The sequence below is a fragment of the Rissa tridactyla genome, chromosome 12 (genome assembly GCF_028500815.1).
Source record: "Rissa tridactyla isolate bRisTri1 chromosome 12, bRisTri1.patW.cur.20221130, whole genome shotgun sequence".
Lineage (NCBI taxonomy): Eukaryota > Metazoa > Chordata > Aves > Charadriiformes > Laridae > Rissa > Rissa tridactyla.
Genome location: NC_071477.1, coordinates 5,407,159 through 5,425,994, shown reverse-complemented (window position 1 = coordinate 5,425,994; position 18,836 = coordinate 5,407,159). Strand labels below are relative to the sequence as shown.

Genomic DNA, 18,836 nt, shown 5'->3' with positions numbered 1-18,836 from the left:
TACAATTTGTCCCATGGCCATAATTTATTATCTCACCACAAGGCACAATACACAAAGCTTAGAGGGTCCTATACAGTCATCGTGACAAAATGCCCCGCAGCCTTTACACATGATCATGGCTTTAAGGCTGCACGAGCACTTGAACGATATCTCGTCAACACTGCTGCTATCAGCAAACATCTGCACAGAGAGGGACGTATTATGGTTTGCAGCAAAGTTCGCTTTGTGGCTTAGCTGCATCATGCTTCCAGCAAGACTTCTGGGAAAAGCTGGAGTGTTGGATGAATAATTAAAGCTGGTGGAATTAAGCTGCAGCTTAGAAAGCTTCCCATAAAACGCTTGCTTGATATTGAGCTGAGAGGGTATGGAAGAAGGCTCCAAAGGGTGATTGTGTCCTTTTCCTGGTTCCCTCGAAAACTTGAAAAACGGCAAGTCCATAACCAACGGAACACTTTGCAAATGCTCAGTCAGCTCCACGGGGTTTTGCGCTGCATCCTTCCGGTTCTCCGCGTTACTCTTGGCTGAGCTGCCACACGCCAGCACATTCTCATTTTTAATTCCTCCCAGGGTGTTGGGGTGCTGCTTTGAAGTCCATTCTTCCCTTGGAGCCGGCATTCCTTCTCCTGATGCACAGCTCTTGTTCAGAGGAATCTGTTTGCTGGGGGACAAGGTTCCCATGGCTGAAACTTGATCCAAAGCCCTGGAATGATGTAGTCTAACACTGGGGTTGCAAGGAAAACCAGAACCAAAGAGTTTTTTGCCTTGAACTCCAACGTAATTTTTATTGACCGATGTACCCTCTGTCTGATTTGGACCAAGAGAAGTTAGAGCTGGAGATAAAAACCGAGGCTCTGTCGAGGTGTTCAGCTTCTCCGGACTTTTATTTGTGATGACACTTGTTAACGGGTTGTGCTGTGGCACCCGGTGGACCTTGGGCAACTCCTTTTGCTCCTCAAAGCTACAGGAAGAAAATGTTCTTTCCCGAGGGCCCACATCTTCAGGCTTCTGAGAGGCACTTGCCACATTTGCCAGTTGGTCTTGGCAGCTTAAAGTTGAACCAACTTTGGAATGTTTTTCTGGAATAGACTGATCCTCTGCATCCTCTGCTCTAGGCAATGCTGCCCCTGATCCGCACTTCTCCTGGGGATCTATGGAAGATCTCATTGAGTGTAAGTCATCACTCCTGCTTAGGGCACTCGTCTTTATTCCTACATCTGGGGAAGATTCTTTGCCAAAATAGCAACTGCTACCTCTCTCCATTTGCAGGGAGAGGCTTTCCGACTGCTTGTCCAGCGGTGGCTGTGTAATTTCCAACTTGATGTTGGCTTGAGGTACTGGGAGAACTTCTTCCAGGGGAAGGTTCCCCTTAAGCAGCTGCATCACCAAAGGGTTGTTGGATTCAATAGAGGACACGGGCCGAGCAGAACCTGTCGGCCGCTCGGGTTTCTTGGGCAATGGTGCATGTGGTCCCCATCTCTGAGCTGGAGGTGCAGTGCTCCTCACTGTGACTGCAGGGAAGTCCACAACGTAGGCCGGACTATCTGCTTCCACAGATGGTTTTGATCTAATCCTACCACATCTCTCAGCGCTGCTGTGACCGGAGGAGTCTTTCCCAGCCACCTCCCTGCAGCTGACACTTCTGAAACATACATCCATCTCTATATTCTCATCAGCGACGTCACCTTCAAAATCCGAAGCGGTATCTGTTGTTTCACTGTGTGTACTCTGTATTTCATCATCTCCGTTTGTCTTGAACTCTTGAGTCTCTCTCAGTGGCTGATGTGCATTTTCCGGTTCTGTTCTGGGGCACCTCTCCGTCAGCTGCAGAAGTTTTTCAGAGGTATCTATCCTATTCTGAGAAATAAAGCCATCGTGTAAAGAGTGTTTCCCCAGAGACTCTCTGCTCTGTTCTTCATTACTTAGTTTGCCATCACTCTCTTTCTCTGCCTGCAGGTGTGAAAAGTTATACAGCACAGGGACTGCTTTCTCCACTCCACTAGTCGCTGTTTTGGAGTTATCACTATCAGTGACAGATTTTTCCACAAATGTTTCAGAGCCATTAAATCTAAATCTAGATACCGTTTCTGGCTCGTGGCGTTCTTTACTGCCTGATGACAATTCTGGCAGAAGAGCAGGACAACTGGAGGAATTTTCCTTTATGTCAGAACGATAATCCAGCTGTACAGCGGGAGCACTAACACCTTTGTGTTCTGACACAACCCTGTCTCCCGTAGGACTGACCACAGCTCCCTGCACCTGAGAACACGACAGACCGTTTACTGGAGGAACCACACATTTCAGCTTTGTACTGTGCCTCTCCTGTGATGCAACAGAAGGTGGGGTTTCGGTCCTTGGGTCACAGAGGAGCTGCTCAGGGCTTTCCTCCTGCCTCTCAGAAGTTGCATTGTCTAAGGATGACCCAGTCAAAGCACCACAGAGCTGCCTTCTAGGTGACCCATCACCAGGCCGAGCCTCCCCTGAGCCCGCAGTGCACTCCAGAGCGCCAGTTCCCTCACTCTTTGAGGAAACAGGATCTTGTCTTGAAGGGACGAAGGAATTCGTGTTAGCCTCCTGAGCAGCCACCTCAGAGTTCGCCTTTTCTCCATTCAGATGGAGAGACGACAGTAATTGTGTTCGTTGTAGATCTGACGAACGCTTTCCATGAGTTCTCTTTGATCTCCTGTGCTCTGTATGGCTGCTGGATTCTCCTCCACCACCTCCTTCATCAGTGCTGCTTCTCCCTCCACCTGGGCCACCCCCACCTCCAATGGCGGCTGTAGCAGCTTCTCGCTGGGCTCGGGCTTGCAAAGCACGGGCTTTAATGTCTGCGAGTGTTCTGGCCCCAGTCCTGCCCCGGTTGGAGGACTCCGTGTTGGGGATGATCCTGGGGCATATCTGGTAAGCGGGCTGACCTTTAACCACCCAGGGTGGTTTAATACGTGAAAGTTGAATCTGAAAGAAAGGGAAAAACAATTAGTTCTATTATTTGACCATTTTCAGACAGTGAAATGCATTTTATTAGCATCTGTGCATCACAGTTCGTATCACAAGAATTCAACAAAAAATTAAAATTCCAACAGAAAACTGATTTTGGCTGAAAAGTAGCATGCTCCCTGTAACCTCTGCTTACGCACTCCGTCATGCGATGCGTAAAGCTCACTTAATATTAACATTTTTTTACCAGAGCCAGACAACAAATACAAAATGAGTGATCTGCATTCAGATCTGCAGAAATCAAAATGGTCTCCTTTACATCAGGATGACCACCCTGAAGCTAACACGACGGATACCTCTAGTCAAAATCGGGAAAGTCAGAAGGAACAGTAAGATTCTGCCCAAAAGGAAAGGAATGGAGAAATTACACAGGATATTACAAAGAATGTGATTTGAAGGTCTCTTTTGCCACAAGTCAGCCAGTTTCAGGAAAAGTGATTTCTCTATCCACAGAAATGCAAACTAACAGAGTAAGTCAAGGTTACCCCGTGCTCTTGTGCAAAGACCTTGGAATGATTTTCCATTCCTTGCCTGTCTAAATAAGATAGTAAACTGTGGTAATCAGAGGTACTTAGCCAGCTCTACCAATGAAACCCTTCCACTTCTTCTCTTAAGATGACAACACTTGACATTTTAATAATGTTTTGATGCTATTGAGCGTGACAGCCCTGAGATACCAAGCAGCTATAATTCTCTTTCCTACCCGGATGGGTGGGACTTTTGGCTCCTCTTTAGTAGGCTGTGGCTTTTCTGGGTGAACACTTTCAATTGTGTTACGAAAGGACTGACGATCTTCAAGCCGGGGCTTCTTTTCGGGGAAGGACGCAGAGGCAGCCTCCTCAAAGCATTTCCTCTTCTGGTCCTTGGGCTCCCGAGCAGAGTTCTCCTGGGGCAAACTGGGAATTCTGTTTGCAGCTGCCAACGACAGATCTTCCGATTTACTGTGCAATTTGGAAGGCTCTGGAGAGAGGTGCGGTTCTGAACTCTCTGGCTTCAGTACTGTGGCCGAAGGGCTCGTCAGATCATCTTTCTTCAGGTCTATCTCAGGCTTTGCCTCTTTATGAAGAGAGGAATCTGGTCCCACAGAAGCAGCCTCTTTGGAAGCCTCTGTTTGCTCAGGTTCACGCAATTTGTACAGGCTCCTCCTGGCTCTGCATCGCAGGTCGGCCCGGGTGCGTTTCTTGAAGTGTCCATCTCTCTGCCGTGTCGAAGGACCGCGTGGCAGTCTTGCCTCTCCTTTAACAGACAGTCCTGTCCTGTTCTCAGCATCTTCTTGCACCAAATTCTGCTCCTGGGATTCTTCTTGGGTCAAGCCCAACCTATGAGGCAAACATAAAAACTAGCTAAAAGCTAAAGCCCATCCTAATTTAAGCATTTCATCTTCTCCTTATAGCTGTACTGTCACCACTATACATAGTACCATACAGTTTACAAAACACAGACTCGTCAAAACCTCATCAAGTCGGTCTGCAATGAGATAACCTATACCTTTACTATCCCATATTACTATCACAGGGAACGAGAAAAATAAGAAAATGTAAAGATTTGCGATGGAAAGCGAGTAATATTAACTTGTCTTGAAAACACAATAGATGGGCTACAAAATTCTGCTGTGACCCAGCCAGTTCCCACTAAGGATTTCCCTGGAGCTGAATGATTCACCCCACAACCTGTATTTTTTCCAAGGAGTTCATGCCGCATCTTCTCAGGTATGCACAAGCAGAAACACCCTCTGCCACCTGCACAAACACAGATAAAACAGGACAGATGAGGTAAAATTTCTCACTTTTGTCCATAGTAGTCCTCAAAGAACTTCTCTTTCCATTGCTCCACTCTCTTTTCCTTTTCCATCTCCTGCCGAATTCGAACTTGCATCTCATGGGTGAATTCACCTACATGGAAGCAAGAGACTGAAATTCAGTTCCAAACAAAACTCATTCTGCAAATGCAACCTTTTGTGTTTTAGGAGTACAGTACAGTAGCTATATATACAAAGGACAGATTTTCTGCTATCGCCCTGCTCTCCACTTTACTATGGATCCACGTGCTGCCTGCAACTCCTTAAGAGCAATGATCACACAGGCTCAAGAGAGTGTGAAAAAACCCACCAGTGGTTTACCAGACACAGGCCACCATTTAAGGAAAGATAAGTCTGGCACTACTTTACACCTCCACCACTTTGTTTGGAAGGTCTCATGGCACCAAAGGAAAACACATCTGTGATTTTAAAGGAAAAAAAAAAAAAAAAAAAAAGAAAAGTTGGGGGCAACATAGCCAGATACATTGCAAAAGGTGGACTAAATTCCCATTCATTAACTGTAAAAGAAAAACAAAGAGATCCCATAAAATGAGTACCTAATTCTCCAGCCACCTAGGAAAGCAAACCCACTCACCATCAGCTAGTCGCTCTCTCCAGCTCTGTGCAGCGTGGGTGAAGAATTCATTATTCAGAGCACTGCCACTGAGACGCATCAGCCCGTCAGCCCCAACCTAATGGGACAAACCCAGGACAAACAGAAAACATTTGCTCCAGCCATTCCGCAAACAAGAGGGAATGCAGTGAGTGGAAAACACCCCAGTGCTGCACCCTCATACCTGTCTATCAACTTCTGGAAGGAGGTAAAGCAGCTGCTGCTGGAAGTGTGATGGGAGCGCATTAAAGGTTCTGGAGTTTATCAGAGCTCGCAGGTTTGTATTGACAAGAATGGAACCAGGTGTTTCAAAGTCAATATCCTCACCCCTGTTTCGTTTCATTTGCCCTGTAGTTTAAGGAAAGGCAAATAAGATAAACATAGTTGTATAAAAATATTTCATAATTATGGGAAAAAAATTCACGTTGAACTACTCCAGCAAAAGGAGCAAGATATATGAGAAAAGACCATAATACTCAAGTATGAAGAAAGGCTCTCAAACACAGTAATTAACAGACAAGCATCTGGAATTTTGACACGAGGTCACATTCCTGTCACATTCAGGTACAATTCTCAATACTGCTAGTCAGAGTAGGCAAACTTTTAAACAACTGTCTCACTAATGTTCAGGGAGGAATGTCCATCTTGCGAGCCTTAAGATCTTCACGTGCCTTCCGAAGGAAGGGAACCTTGTTTTCTCAGATACACGCAGACTCCAACATTGCCTGCTTTTATGGACAATTATCCTTCTAACTTTAATCCGAAGCACCTACCAGCTGTGGGCTTTCGGATACCTCTCAGAAGCTGCGGAGGATCCCTGTTTATTTCTGTTCTACTACGCAAGGTGGCTTTGCACAGGGCCAAAGAGCTGCTGCTGCTGCTGGATGTGCTACTGCTCTCCCCATCAGCGTGCCTTCCTGTGAAGCCTAAAAGCAAAACAATTTCATTAAATTTGCAAAGAACAGCAGAAGCCCAACTTGGGAGAGTTGTTTCATGTACAAGAATTATCTGCTAATAACAGATCCACTATTACAGGGTATTGCCCAGTTACCAACTATTTCGATGGAGTTAAACGTATACAGTCACATGCATTCTCACCAAGTGCTAAAGAAATCCTCAGGCAAACTTACAGATACCTAGGGATAACTGATTAAAAGCTATCTATGCAGCCATTAGAGAACCACCACAACAAAAGCAATGCTCACCAGAGGCAGACTCCATGTGTGCCCCATTTACTTTCAGTGGTGTTAAGACAACACGTGGCAGCATGACACCAGTCTTTTTCTTTTGTTTGGTTGTCTGCGGTCCAGAAAGAAATGAAAAACAAAACAAAGGAACACAGACATTATGGAAGGATAAAATATGATTTTAAGCAGCCTGTTTCTCAGTTAAAAAACTACTTGGCTCTTAGGTAAACCTTCAGCTGCCATTACATTTATGAACAGCAGAGCAGAGAATTCAAAATTACTTCCTTGTATATGATCCCTCCCCATACTGCAAACTCCCCACCTAATGAGACAGCCCTGTAACTCTCTCTGAGGCACCTGTGCACAACTAGCCCCGTCACACTAATCCAACTATCACACAGGAAGAAAAGCTCCCCTCGAGAGGCCTCATGCTTCCCATTAGTCCCACTTTTTCCTACCTGGGAGGCAGTTCTGTAGCTCTCCCTGGTAGTAGCGGGTCCCTTGCTCTGAGATTCAGTGGAACACGAGGCGTTAGAGGAGGTGTCGTCAAGAGACACTAAAAGAGACGGGCACTCAGTCAGACACCGAAGTAGATCCTATAGTTTAAGATTAATGTCATCAGACACTTACCATCATTATCACCACTCACAGTGCTTGCTTCATTGGACTCGCAACTTTCTGCATCTGCTGTATCCTCCAGCTCCTCCCCTTCTGGCACAGACAGGTTCCGAGACCACTGCAAGGCATCCTTCTAAACGGGCAAACAGAACCGGGGTGGCTACAGTCCTCCCTCCCAACCATTTCGACTTAAACCAACTGGAACAGATGGTTTAGTGTATATAGTTTTTAAGCTTTACTTTTTTCATCTTCCCAATTTTAATCCTTGATGCAGAAAGACATTTTTAAGTATATTTGGGCTCACAGTGGAACAGAAGTCATCTAAACTATTAGCACACTTCATCGACACCTCCTAGGTAACTCAAACATATCCAAAATACGTAATGTTAATAATTGGTTGCACTTTTCTGCAGGCAAGCAGTTTCTAATAAAGAGAAATATCTCGTTCTTACTGTGAAAGAACAGGCAGCATCAGAGTAGCCAACTACAAAGATAGTAAGCTTAGGAGATGTTTACTACTTGTATAATCAAAGCCATTTAAATTCCATCTGTTTTCAGCAAAATATGGCAATTCAACACAATTTTCTGAGAGGAGAAAAAAAGATGCAAATGCAAAGGCTGAGATACCTGTTGTCTATCAGGCTGATATTTATCAGGGAATCCAACAGTACAAAACAATGCAAAAGGAAAGCCTAAGACCACAAAGATTTTCAACATTTAAGATTATTGGGACAATAAACGAAAACACATTCCAGAGAGACTTCAAGATCTGAGGAAAATGGTGACACTAAATATACACAGAATGCAGCAGAACACAAACCAAACAACCAGAAGAATGAATATACATTTTCCTATCAAGATTTTACTTGTAGCTACAAGCTCTTGGACCAATTTAATTTATTGGTTGGCTGTGTTCCCTTGTGGCTGGCAGAAAAGGAGTGAATGGGACTGTTTCGATAAGCAGCCACCTGAGTTGGACACCAAGTACTGGAATAAGAGGATTTATCTTGCTTGTGCGGTTCAAGAAATAATAGGGCTTTTTTTTTTTAAAGGAATTTATCATATATGGCTGAATGTAGCCGAAAGGTACAAGCTCTAACAAAATAATGAATTCCAGACACTCTTCCACATGATGATCTCACATGCAGCACATTCAGCTCCTATGATGCTCAGTGGCAGTTTAACACTCAGCTGTGCATAACAAGCAGAACTCACACCTCGACCCTCAGCTCAGCATTTACCTTGAGCGTGAAAAGGCTGATGCGTCCAGGCAGTTTGTAAAAGAGTCCGTCACCTCCCCTTGAATTGGAATGGAGCATGGCGTTGAGGCAGGCTAGGGGAGAAGTGCCACTGAAACAGAGAAAGAAAGAAAACAGTAAGTTTTAAGAAACGTCCTTACCAAGAAAACAGCCTGAAAGACCTGTTTAAACGGGCATCAGTTAGCCGACTGAGGAGAACGGAGACGACGCTCATTAACTTTACGGACGGGCACTTCAGTCGGAGCAGTGTTACTGTTTTCCTTTTGGACCTGCACATCATCCTCAACACAGCACAGCAAAGTAACCGGCAGGAAACAGGAAATGTTATGCCAATTTTAAAGCTACTCGCAGCCATTTTTCAACATTTGTGATATTTATTACCTGTTTCTTCCCTTTCTCTGCTTCAAGCTTTCAGAGTTGGATCGACCTTACAAAAACCCCAGATTGATTCAGCAGTAGAAAGATGTGAACAAAACCAGCATAAATTGTACGTATGTGCTTCTAGAACACCTCCCCTGACATGTCACAGACAAAACTGCACTACTGGACTGAGATATAAAAGGACCGATGCACTAATTTGTCAAGTCCTATGTAACGCCCTGGTTAAAGTAACCATCCTACGCTCACACTGATGGAACTTCTGCGCCACGTAATCTCATGTTTTCCAACACGCCACACATGTACAGGCAGAAAGTTACCTAGAAGAGACATTAAAGCAGTCTTGATTTCATTATTATTAAAAGTGAAACTGAAAACCGGATCAAGACAAAATATTTCAAACAAAATCACTCTCAAATTGAAAACTCAGAACAATTTCTGTTTCTACCCTGAATGCGTTTATTTTTTGGACATTTCCTCACAAGCCTCGGCAACAGACAAAATTACCCTGTATCGCTTTTAGATACTACGAAAAAAATTTCCAGCCTTCTGTCCTGTTAGACAGTGGTTTCCCTTCTGTGTTTAACAGAAGGCTCCAAACATGCTAACCAGCCACAGAGCACACTTTCTCAGAATAGCAAAATAAATAGTTTTCCCTGAATTGGGAAAAAAAGAAACTATTAAAACTCTCGTAGGTGCTAGAACTCAGCTATGGTGCTGAGCCCAAGTGTCCTGGCTCGAGCAGGACCATTGCTGCCACCCATAAGGACATGGCCCCCCGAACAGACCAGCATGACCCCCAAACCAGGGAACATTGCTCAGGATTGATTCAAAGGGAAAAACATCTTGAGCCACCAAGCTATTTCCTTCAGGAAATGGAGTTTCAGGAAGGGCTTCTATACAAGTACCAGCAAAGTCCACTGCATATTTAGCTAGGCGGGATCACTGCCTTTATTCTGTGAACAATTACGCTCTGAAAAAAAAACAGTCTTTTCTTAAAGCAGAGAATTAATGGCCAGGGAAGGAAAAGCAGATATCCCGAGGGAAAAACACCAACCTTTAAGGAACGATTTAGCTCTATGGGATTTAACTTGACACATGCTCCAAAGTCTGGTCTTTAGTTATGTACTGTGACAGGTCACTTGTCAAAACTGGGAGGGCACCAAGATAATTCATATGTGTGAAGAGATCTGCTATTACCTTTAGCAGAGGACAGCCTATGCACGTAGATCTTCAACTACCTACTCAAGTGAAAGGACTGATGTAAGAAAGGTGCAGAGTACTGATTAAAACAAAGCTATAAAGCTATGTGAAGGTCCTCATTAAAAGCCTGTCTGAATTCTACTCAGAGCTGTGAAACCACTGTCCGTATCTAAACCAGCGAAGATCTTCTCGGCGAGGATCACCAGCGGCAGGTGGGCATTCTAACAGCTCCAATATCGATGCAGTAACACACACCGGCATCGTCCCTCTCCAGACAATGGCAACTCCTACACACAACATCTCTGTATGCATCACCACTTTTCACTATTCAAACCATCCCAGCTGCTTCCTGATTTCAGACACAAATAACAAGCAGAAACAAGCTAACATTTTGAGGTGTTAGGTCCCAGAAGAAATCGATTTACGTTCTGTAGCTGGGTAAGGTACAGGTTCAGGAAACACAAAAGCCACAGTGGAAAACAGTCCACAGAACCAAGGTGAGGGGGAAGCAAGACTAGAAACAGTCCATGCATCTGGATTCCCCAGAAGTCAATCAATGCCTGACCAATCTGATAGCTTTCTATGATGTTATAACGGGTTGGCTGGATGAGGGGAGAGCCGTAGATGTCATCTACCTTGACCTTAGCAAGGCTTTTGACACTGTCTCCCATAACATCCTCATTAGGAAGCTGAGGAAGTATGGGCTAGACAAGGTGACAGTGAGGTGGATCGAGAGCTGGCTGAGTGACAGAACCCAGAGGGTTGTGATCAGCGGCACAGAGTCCAGTTGGAGGCCTGTAACGAGTGGTGTCCCTCAGGGGTCAATACTTGGACCAATTTTGTTCAATATATTCATTAATGACCTAGATGAGGGGACAGAGTGTATCCTCAGCAAGTTTGCTGATGATACCAAGCTGGGAGGGGTGGCCGACACTCCAGAGGGCCGTGCTGCCATCCAGCGTGACCTGGACAGGCTGGAGAGCTGGGCAGAGAAGAACCTAATGAGGTTCAACAAAAGCAAGTGTAGGGTCCTGCACCTGGGAAGGAAGAATGCCAAACACCAGTATAGGTTAGGGGCGGACATGCTGGGAAGCAGCTCTGAGGAGAAGGACCTGGGGGTCCTGGTAGACAGCAAATTATCCATGAGCCAGCAGTGTGCCCTTGTCGCCAAGAAAGCCAATGGCATCCTGGGCTGCATAGGGAAGACTGTGGCCAGTAGGTCGAGGGAGGTCATTCTCCCCCTCTACTCTGCACTGGTGAGGCCACAACTGGAGTACTGTGTCCAGTTCTGGGCTCCCCAGTTCAAGAGGGACAGGGAACTACTGGAGCGAGTCCAGCGAAGGGCAACCAAGATGATTGCGGGACTGGAGCACCTCCCTTACGAGGAAAGGCTGAAAGAGCTGGGACTCTTTAGCCTGGAGAAGAGAAGGTTGAGGGGGGACCTGATTAATGTTTACAAGTACCTAAAGGGTGGGTTTAAGGAGGACGGAGCCAGGCTCTTTTCAATGGTTCCCAGCGACAGGACAAGGGGCAATGGGCACAAGCTAGAACATAGGAAGTTCCGTTCAAATACACGGAAAAACTTCTTTACAGTGAGGGTGACAGAGCACCGGAACAGGCTGCCCAGGGAGGTTGTGGAGTCCCCTTCTCTGGAGATTTTCAAGACCCGCCTGGATGCAGCCCTGAGGGATGTGCTTTAGGCAACCCTGCTCTAGCAGGGGAGTTGGACTAGATGATCTCTAGAGGTCCCTTCCAACTCTGAAGATTCCGTGATTCCGTGAAGATTCCGTGAATGCGCAGCAGCCAAAAGAGACTGCTTTTTCTGTCTCTAGAAGTCAAACTTTTTTTTTTTTTTTTTTTTTTGCCACACAGCACTAACTGAGGCATTTGGACTATCACGGTTACCTACTTTCTTTGATCTGCAAGACACTCTGTACTTCTCTTCTACTACTGTCACAAAAACAGATGGAAGTTCACAGGAACTTAACCAAGGAAAACAGTCTCGTCCCACTCCTGTTGTTTCTGAGGTTCCATATCAGATTCTTTTCCATACGAAACCCACGTTGAGATGGGCATCTCCTCCACACAACGTCAAGAGCCACAACAGCATGAGCTGCACTATCACAGTGCTTGAAAATCTGAGCAGAAGCCGGTACAGCAATAAAAAATAAGGACTTTTTTGAGTCTCATAAAACATAATGTCTGCTCTAGAAATGAAGCATTAGGAGACAGAATGTAAACCGTTCTCAAACTAGAGTCACCATAGTAGAAACTACTAGGAGCTACTTATGAGAGAACCATACAAGTGGTAAGTACAACACAATGCAGGAGTCTGAGCTGCAATAGGCATTTATTTTACAATAGATGGATGAAGGAGACTCTATGTTATCAAAAAAATCCAAGAACAGCTTCCAGTTATTGTCAAAGTAAAAAACAACCAACAACACACAGCCTGTATGGAAGTGCCTATACTGTCATCTGAAATTGCCATGCTGGAAAGAGAAAAAAGGAAGAAGAAAAGCGGGCTGGAGATGAGGCAGAACTGCACGAAGCAACACAAGCCTTCATATACAGCCTCCCCCATGGTCCACGCTATGTTTTAGACAAGATCATCAATACTAACCTCATTTCCTTTAGTCCTTCAGCCTCTATGACCTGCAGAATTTGTTTTGGGGTCATAGGAGCATCAGAGTAATTTTCCAGCACCTGAAAAGACAGAAAGACCACGTGTCATTACAGAATTTGCTTCTGCATTCACAGAACTACTCCATAAGCTGCAGTTCAGCTCCAATAATATGCCTCTTAAAACTTGACTCATCTGCAGAAGACACACGCTAAAAATTTCAGGCTACCTCAAGACTAGATCATGGTAAGCATCACAAAAGGCACCCCTTCATCTCGTCCCTAATTAACTAAAATACAAACACAAAGGAAAGAAAAAGACGCAGAATCTTGACCTCATAGCATGAAACCAGTGGAAGCTTCACCACAGACTTCAATATACATTAGACCGAGCTGCTGCCGCATACAACCTTCAAAACTGTACAGTGGTTAGTGACCTTTAATGGTGTAAAATCTTCTCCCTGCCATACACCTTCCTACCTCTCAACAAAGCATCCAGCATTTTTCTGCCAATAAAAGTATTATTGTATAACTACAGAATTCAATAGCGTACCCCCCTTGGATTACTGTGTTTGTTTCATCTTTGCTCCATCTCAAGAAGGGTACCATGGGTAAGAGTCAGAATTCTTGTCAGAGAAGGCCAGAATTCAGAAAAGGACAACAATAACAATAAAGGATGTGGAAATAAATTATGGCTAGAGACACTGAAGAGATTTAGACTGCTTGCCTTCGAAAGAAAACAAGTAAAATCAGATATTAAAAAGGCAATACAATAAAAAACAACTCATCCTTTCATATTTTATATGAAGAATAGAATTGTCACTTTCATGAAAAGAACTAAAGAGGCTATTACTTTTTTTTTTTTTTTTTTTTTTTAAAAAGCCTGGGGAACTTACTGCTCCAAAATGTCTAGAAGCAAGAACTCAAGGATTCAAAAAGAGGACCGGACATTTCTGTGGATAAGAAGATTACTCACATAAACAGGAAACAATGAACAAAAATAAGCTGCAGTAGATGTAAACCACGATGTTTCTTTGGGAACAGATTACCCTACAGCTGCCTAACACGCGCCGTCTCCTGCGCCTTCCATTGAAGCAGACAGTGCTGCTCTCTGAATGCAAAAGACACCGAACTCAACAGACCTCAGGGTCTGATCGAGCAAAAAGGCTGCGATGGAGGCACAGGACTTGGCCTGAAACACCCAAAAAAAGCAGCAGCGGGTATTCACTCGGGAACTTTCTGAACGTAACTGTGGTCTAAATTCCCCTAACATAATGGCCACGATGATGCACAAGCCTGATCTCGTTTGTCACCATGCTTTAGAAGAGTGAGCAACACAATGCTGCCTTTCAGTTTGACTTGTGTGAGAAGCCAGTGGAGGAACCCAAACGCCCCAATTTGTATCAGCAACATCTAGAACTGAGTCACTGCAGCACCATGGCATGGCACAAAGCCTGCAGTCTGCCTTCTGGGGTTGCACGAACTGGACATTTGCAAAAAAAATGTTGCACAGGGCACCATTTGCATCTCCATACCATCTCCAACCTCTGCAAGTAAAGAAAACCCCAACCCATGTCACTGTAGTTCTGCACTTCGACTATATTTTGTGATAAAAAGGAATTTCTTCACTCATATCCACCCAACATATAATTTTCAGATGCTTGAAGACTGTAAGCATCGGTGGTGCTAACCTGGTAGGGGATGGAAATTTGAGAACTACGTAATCTGAGATAAAACACAATGAAAACACAAAGAGTTTAAAGAAAAGATAAAAGAAAGTGATAAGCCATATTCAGAGAGAGCAAACAATTTTCATTCTGAATCAATACAGCTCCATCACACTTTTTCCTTCACTAACCAAAAACCTCCATAGGTTACGACATTTCCATGCCTTCCTCATGAACTGTCACCCCCCGTCACTCAAAGGGAGAAGGCAGCTGACAAGGGGAAACACATCACTCCAGGGCTGAGTGCAAGATCCACAAAATGGAACATGCCTGTTCTGAAAAATAAGGAAATTCTTCACAGCTTCTAAAGCCTCTCTCAAGTGGCAGACACAGCAAGCAAAATACACAGCCTAAAACTGAGCATGAACGGGCATTTACATAAAGATAAAAGAATCTATGCTCAGGGGAACAATTTCCAATCAACAGCTATATTAAGTGTACAGACTGCTTAATGGAAGAACCAGGGGAGCAAAGATCCTGCAGCTTTAGCCACCAAAGCCCAGTCTCCAGCACTGGTCCTTCATCCCTCTCCAGCCTGACACATCAACCTTCCATCAGGAGCTACAACTTAAACAACATTAGCTATTCATTAGCCCCAAAATGATTTTTTTTCTCCCCTCCACTATTTATAATACTGATAGTCAACAGTTCCTATGTCCCTAATTATGGAAGTTTACATCACTCCCTCAATTTACTAGACATCTAGCTCTGACAGCACTTGTTGAATAGTCCTATGTCTCTGGGTGTTAAAATGAATCTTTAAAGGCTTATTATATGGAACGTGCATAGTATTAGCTCCGTAGATGCAGCAGCACTGAAAAGCGCTTTTGCCTATGATTCTCAGAAGCATCGAGAGGAATACAAAATACAATAGTGCACGTCAGAAAGGAAAATTAAAAGCATTTTGACAGGGAGCATGTGTAAGACTAGTGTTAAATAAAGATCTATTTTTAGTGGAATTACAATCAGTCCTGCAAGCTGGAAGTGCAGCTACGCAACTGTAGGTCTCTCTAAGTGGATAATCTAGTATGAGATCGTTCTATTTCTGGTTCATCAATGGCTCTAAGATGCTGCTGAGGCTTAGATACCGCATGCACCCACTGTGCCTGAGGTTCTACCCAAAAGACAGGTGAGAGGAGCTGTGTGATCCCTTCCCCAGCACACAATGAGGGTGAGGAGGTGTGCTAGGAGGCAGCTTTAGAGTCACAGTCTCGTGTGCTGCTTTGGGCAGCCTATAAATACCTATTTTTTTCACCGTTAGAGCTCAAGATATTTGAATGAGATGACTTTGTGCATGGTCCCTTAGCACTGCCTCTGACCCCGAGGTCACCTACCAGGAAAGCATCCCTGCCACCTGCAGTGACACGCTTGGCTCCCAGAACCAGGACGTCAAAGGGAAATGCACCATGAATTACTGAGACCACCAGATTCCTGCAGCAAAGTTCTACAGGGGCCGGCTTATGTTCTTTCACGCAAATTCATATAAGATTCTACAATGTTATAACTTGCACACAAAAGATTATGCAAGTTGCTGGAAGACAGATGCTTGTCTGATTAGGATGCCTCCTGGCAAGCAGTAAGAAAACACTCTGACAGCCAAACACATCTTACGCAGGAGGAGCACCAAGACCTAACTCAAATACCCTCAAATACCAGACACAAGTCTCAGCTGGACTCACTCATACTGCTCCTTCCAAATGTTTATGCGCCCCGATGCATAACCTGGCCAGGCAAAACCAAAACAAACACACACACACGAGGAAACAAAACACCCTCGAGCCCTGTACATCCCTTTCTATAGATGTCCATACGCTACACGGCAAGGATGCCCATATCCTTGCAAGTCAAGTCCTACTGTCAGGGTTACGGAGAGAAAAGTGCAGAGATCCCTTCACACTGGCCATAGGTGGTCGGATCATCCCTTACTCCACACACTGGCACTCCCGTACCTGCACAGATCTGCATCCCCCTATCACCAAGAGAGAGCGGCTCTAAGGCAGGGGCCAAAGGGGGCAAGATCCTTCCAGCCAGCCACAGGAGCACAGACAGCGGCAACCACTGGTGCTCCATGGCAAGAAACAAGCCCAAACACCTCCAAATGCACCCCTTAAATAAAACTTCTGACTGGTTCATGTTCGCTACCTGGAAGACGCTGAAGTTATTTTTTCTTCTCATATTTATAAATGGGGTTCAAGGTAGACATGGCTTAAAGGCTTCATGGAGGGAAACCACCCTTCTCCTATTGCAGCATTCCAACAGACCTACAGGAACACCACCAGAGCAGTTCTGGGTTGGGAAGTTCAAGCCTTCAACAAGCAGATTCCCAAAGCCAAAAAAAAAAAGGGTTAAGATGGACCCCAGCGACATCCCCTAAAACCCAAAGTGACCAAACAAGGCCTGGTGGCAATAATGCCAGCCCCGAGGCTAGGCACGGCCAGACAGACGCCGCTCATGGTCCGGGCATGGAAGAAAGCTACAGCTTCAGGGATTAAAACCACAAACTTTTGAGAGCGGCAGCGCCCGGCCACCAGCCAGGCCTCCCCCGAGGGGCTCCGGTTCCTCCCGCCGAGCCTTAAGTCATCTGAAAGGAAGCAAACGAACCGTGCCCACCCCAAGAGCCCTGTCACCAAATACCGAACCGCCTCCCCGAGAGCCGGGCCCGGGTCCCGCCACCTCTCCCCGGGAGGCGGCAATGGCCGCGGGGACCCCCGAAGGGCGGGCAGCTCGTCCCAGAGCCCCCTCAAGAAGGCAAACAACCAGGGAGGAGACAGCGGCAACGGAACGCGGTGGGCGGCCCGACTTCCCCCACCACCACCACCCCACCGGCCCCGCTACTCGAGGAGAGGCCGGAGCCCGGGGGAGGCCCATCGGGGCCCGGCAGAGCCCCGCGCCCCCTCCCCGGGGCCCGCCCCAGGCCCTCGGCGGCGGCGGCGCGCCCCCCGCCCCGTCCTCACCAGGCGGGCGGCCTCGGCCCACGTGCGCTCCTTCTTCCTCCGCTGCTTCATCTCCTTCATCCTCCTCCTCCTCCTCCCGCGGGGCGCGGCGGGCGCGGACCGTTAGGCGCGCGGGCGGGCGGGCGGGCGAGGGCGGGGCGGGCGCGCGCGGGCGGGCGGGCGGTGAGGCGCGCGGGGCGGGGGCGGGCGGGGCGCGCGCGGGGCGGGGGCGGCTCCGGGCGCTGCGCTACGGGAGGAGGAGGAGGGGGAGGCGGCGGCGACGGCGGCGGCGGTTCGGGCCCGACATAACAACGGGGTCAAAGGGCTGGGGAGCAAAGGGAGGGTGGTGGGGGGGAAGGGGGCGGAGCTCAGCGACGGTGGCCGCGGCGGGACACAACGGGACCGCGAACGGAGGGGCGGGGCCGGGCGGCGGGAGGCGCGCGCGGCGGGGCTTGGGCCTGGTTTGAAGGAAAACAAACCGCAAGGGCTGCCGGGAGTTGTAGTCCCCGCACCGCACACAAGCCCCCGCCGGACTACAGCTCCCGGCGGGCCCCGCCCGCGCCGCATGACGGGAGAGGCCGCTAATTTCCACAGCGCCTCACGGCCGCCGGCGGGAAGCGGTAACGCCGGGGCTGGGAGGTGGCTTTGTGACCGGCATCTTTGGCCCCGGCAAACCGGGGCGGGAGGGCACGCGGCCGACAGCTGCGAGGATCGGGAGGAGGGAAGATGTCGGCCCCCGCCGCGGGTCTTCGGGTTCAGGGCCCTGAGGTTACTTTCCCGAACTGCCACGGGTAGAGGTCGGTGGGATTACACAGAATCGTGGAATGGTTTGGGTTGGAAGGGACCTTGAAGACCATCTCGTTCCAACCGCCCCTGCCCTGGGCAGGGACACCTCCCACCAGCCCAGGTTGCTCCAAGCCCCGTCCAACCTGGCCTTGAACCCCTCCAGGGATGGGGCAGCCACAGCTTCTCTGGGCAACCTGGGCCAGGGGCTCACCACCCTCACAGCAAAGAATTTCTTCCTTTCTTCCTAATATCTCATCTAAGTCACCCCTCTTCCAGTTTAAAACCATTACCCCTCGTCCTATGGCTCCCCTCCCTGATCCAGAGTCCCTCCCCAGCTGTCCTGGAGCCCCTTTAGGGACTGGAAAGGACTCTAAGGTCTCCCTGAAGTCTTCTCTTCTCGAGGCTGAACACCCCCGACTCTCTCAGCCTGTCCTCACAGCAGAGGGGCTCCAGCCTTCAGAGCACCTTTGTGGCCTCCTCTGGACTCACTCCAACAGGTCCATGTCCTTCTGCTGTTGGTGGCCCCAGAGCTGGAAGCAGCACTGCAGGGGGGTCTCCTCAGAGCAGAGGGGCAGAATCCCCCCTCACCCTGCTGGCCACGCTGCTGGGGACACAGCCTAGGGTGCAGTTGGCTTTCTGGGCTCTGAGCACACACAGATGTCTCATGTTGAGCTTCTCATCAACCAACACCCTGAAGTGCTTCTCCTCAGGGCCGCTC

At 47.4% G+C, this 18,836-nt stretch overlaps 1 protein-coding gene across 6 annotated transcripts; it reads right to left on the bottom strand.

Moving 5' to 3' along the window:
* ASXL1 (ASXL transcriptional regulator 1) lies at positions 1-17,474 on the bottom strand. 6 transcript variants are annotated; one of them, XM_054218283.1, is made up of 12 exons: positions 17,354-17,469; positions 12,674-12,756; positions 8,452-8,560; positions 7,223-7,343; positions 7,051-7,148; positions 6,611-6,704; positions 6,179-6,331; positions 5,590-5,753; positions 5,388-5,484; positions 4,781-4,886; positions 3,698-4,313; positions 1-2,952 (listed from the first exon to the last, which is right to left on the bottom strand). In XM_054218283.1, exons 1-12 carry the CDS (start codon positions 17,411-17,413, stop codon positions 28-30), a joined length of 4,626 nt encoding a protein of 1,541 aa, XP_054074258.1. In that variant the 5' UTR covers positions 17,414-17,469; the 3' UTR covers positions 1-27. The 6 variants fall into 6 exon arrangements, 4 of the variants coding, with proteins under 4 accessions (XP_054074258.1, XP_054074260.1, XP_054074261.1 ...); XM_054218285.1 differs by lacking the exon at positions 12,674-12,756 and having other exon boundaries at positions 17,354-17,474; XM_054218286.1 differs by lacking the exons at positions 1-2,952; positions 4,781-4,886 and adding an exon at positions 4,665-4,733 and having other exon boundaries at positions 4,173-4,313.
* Positions 17,475-18,836: the final 1,362 nt, after the last annotated feature.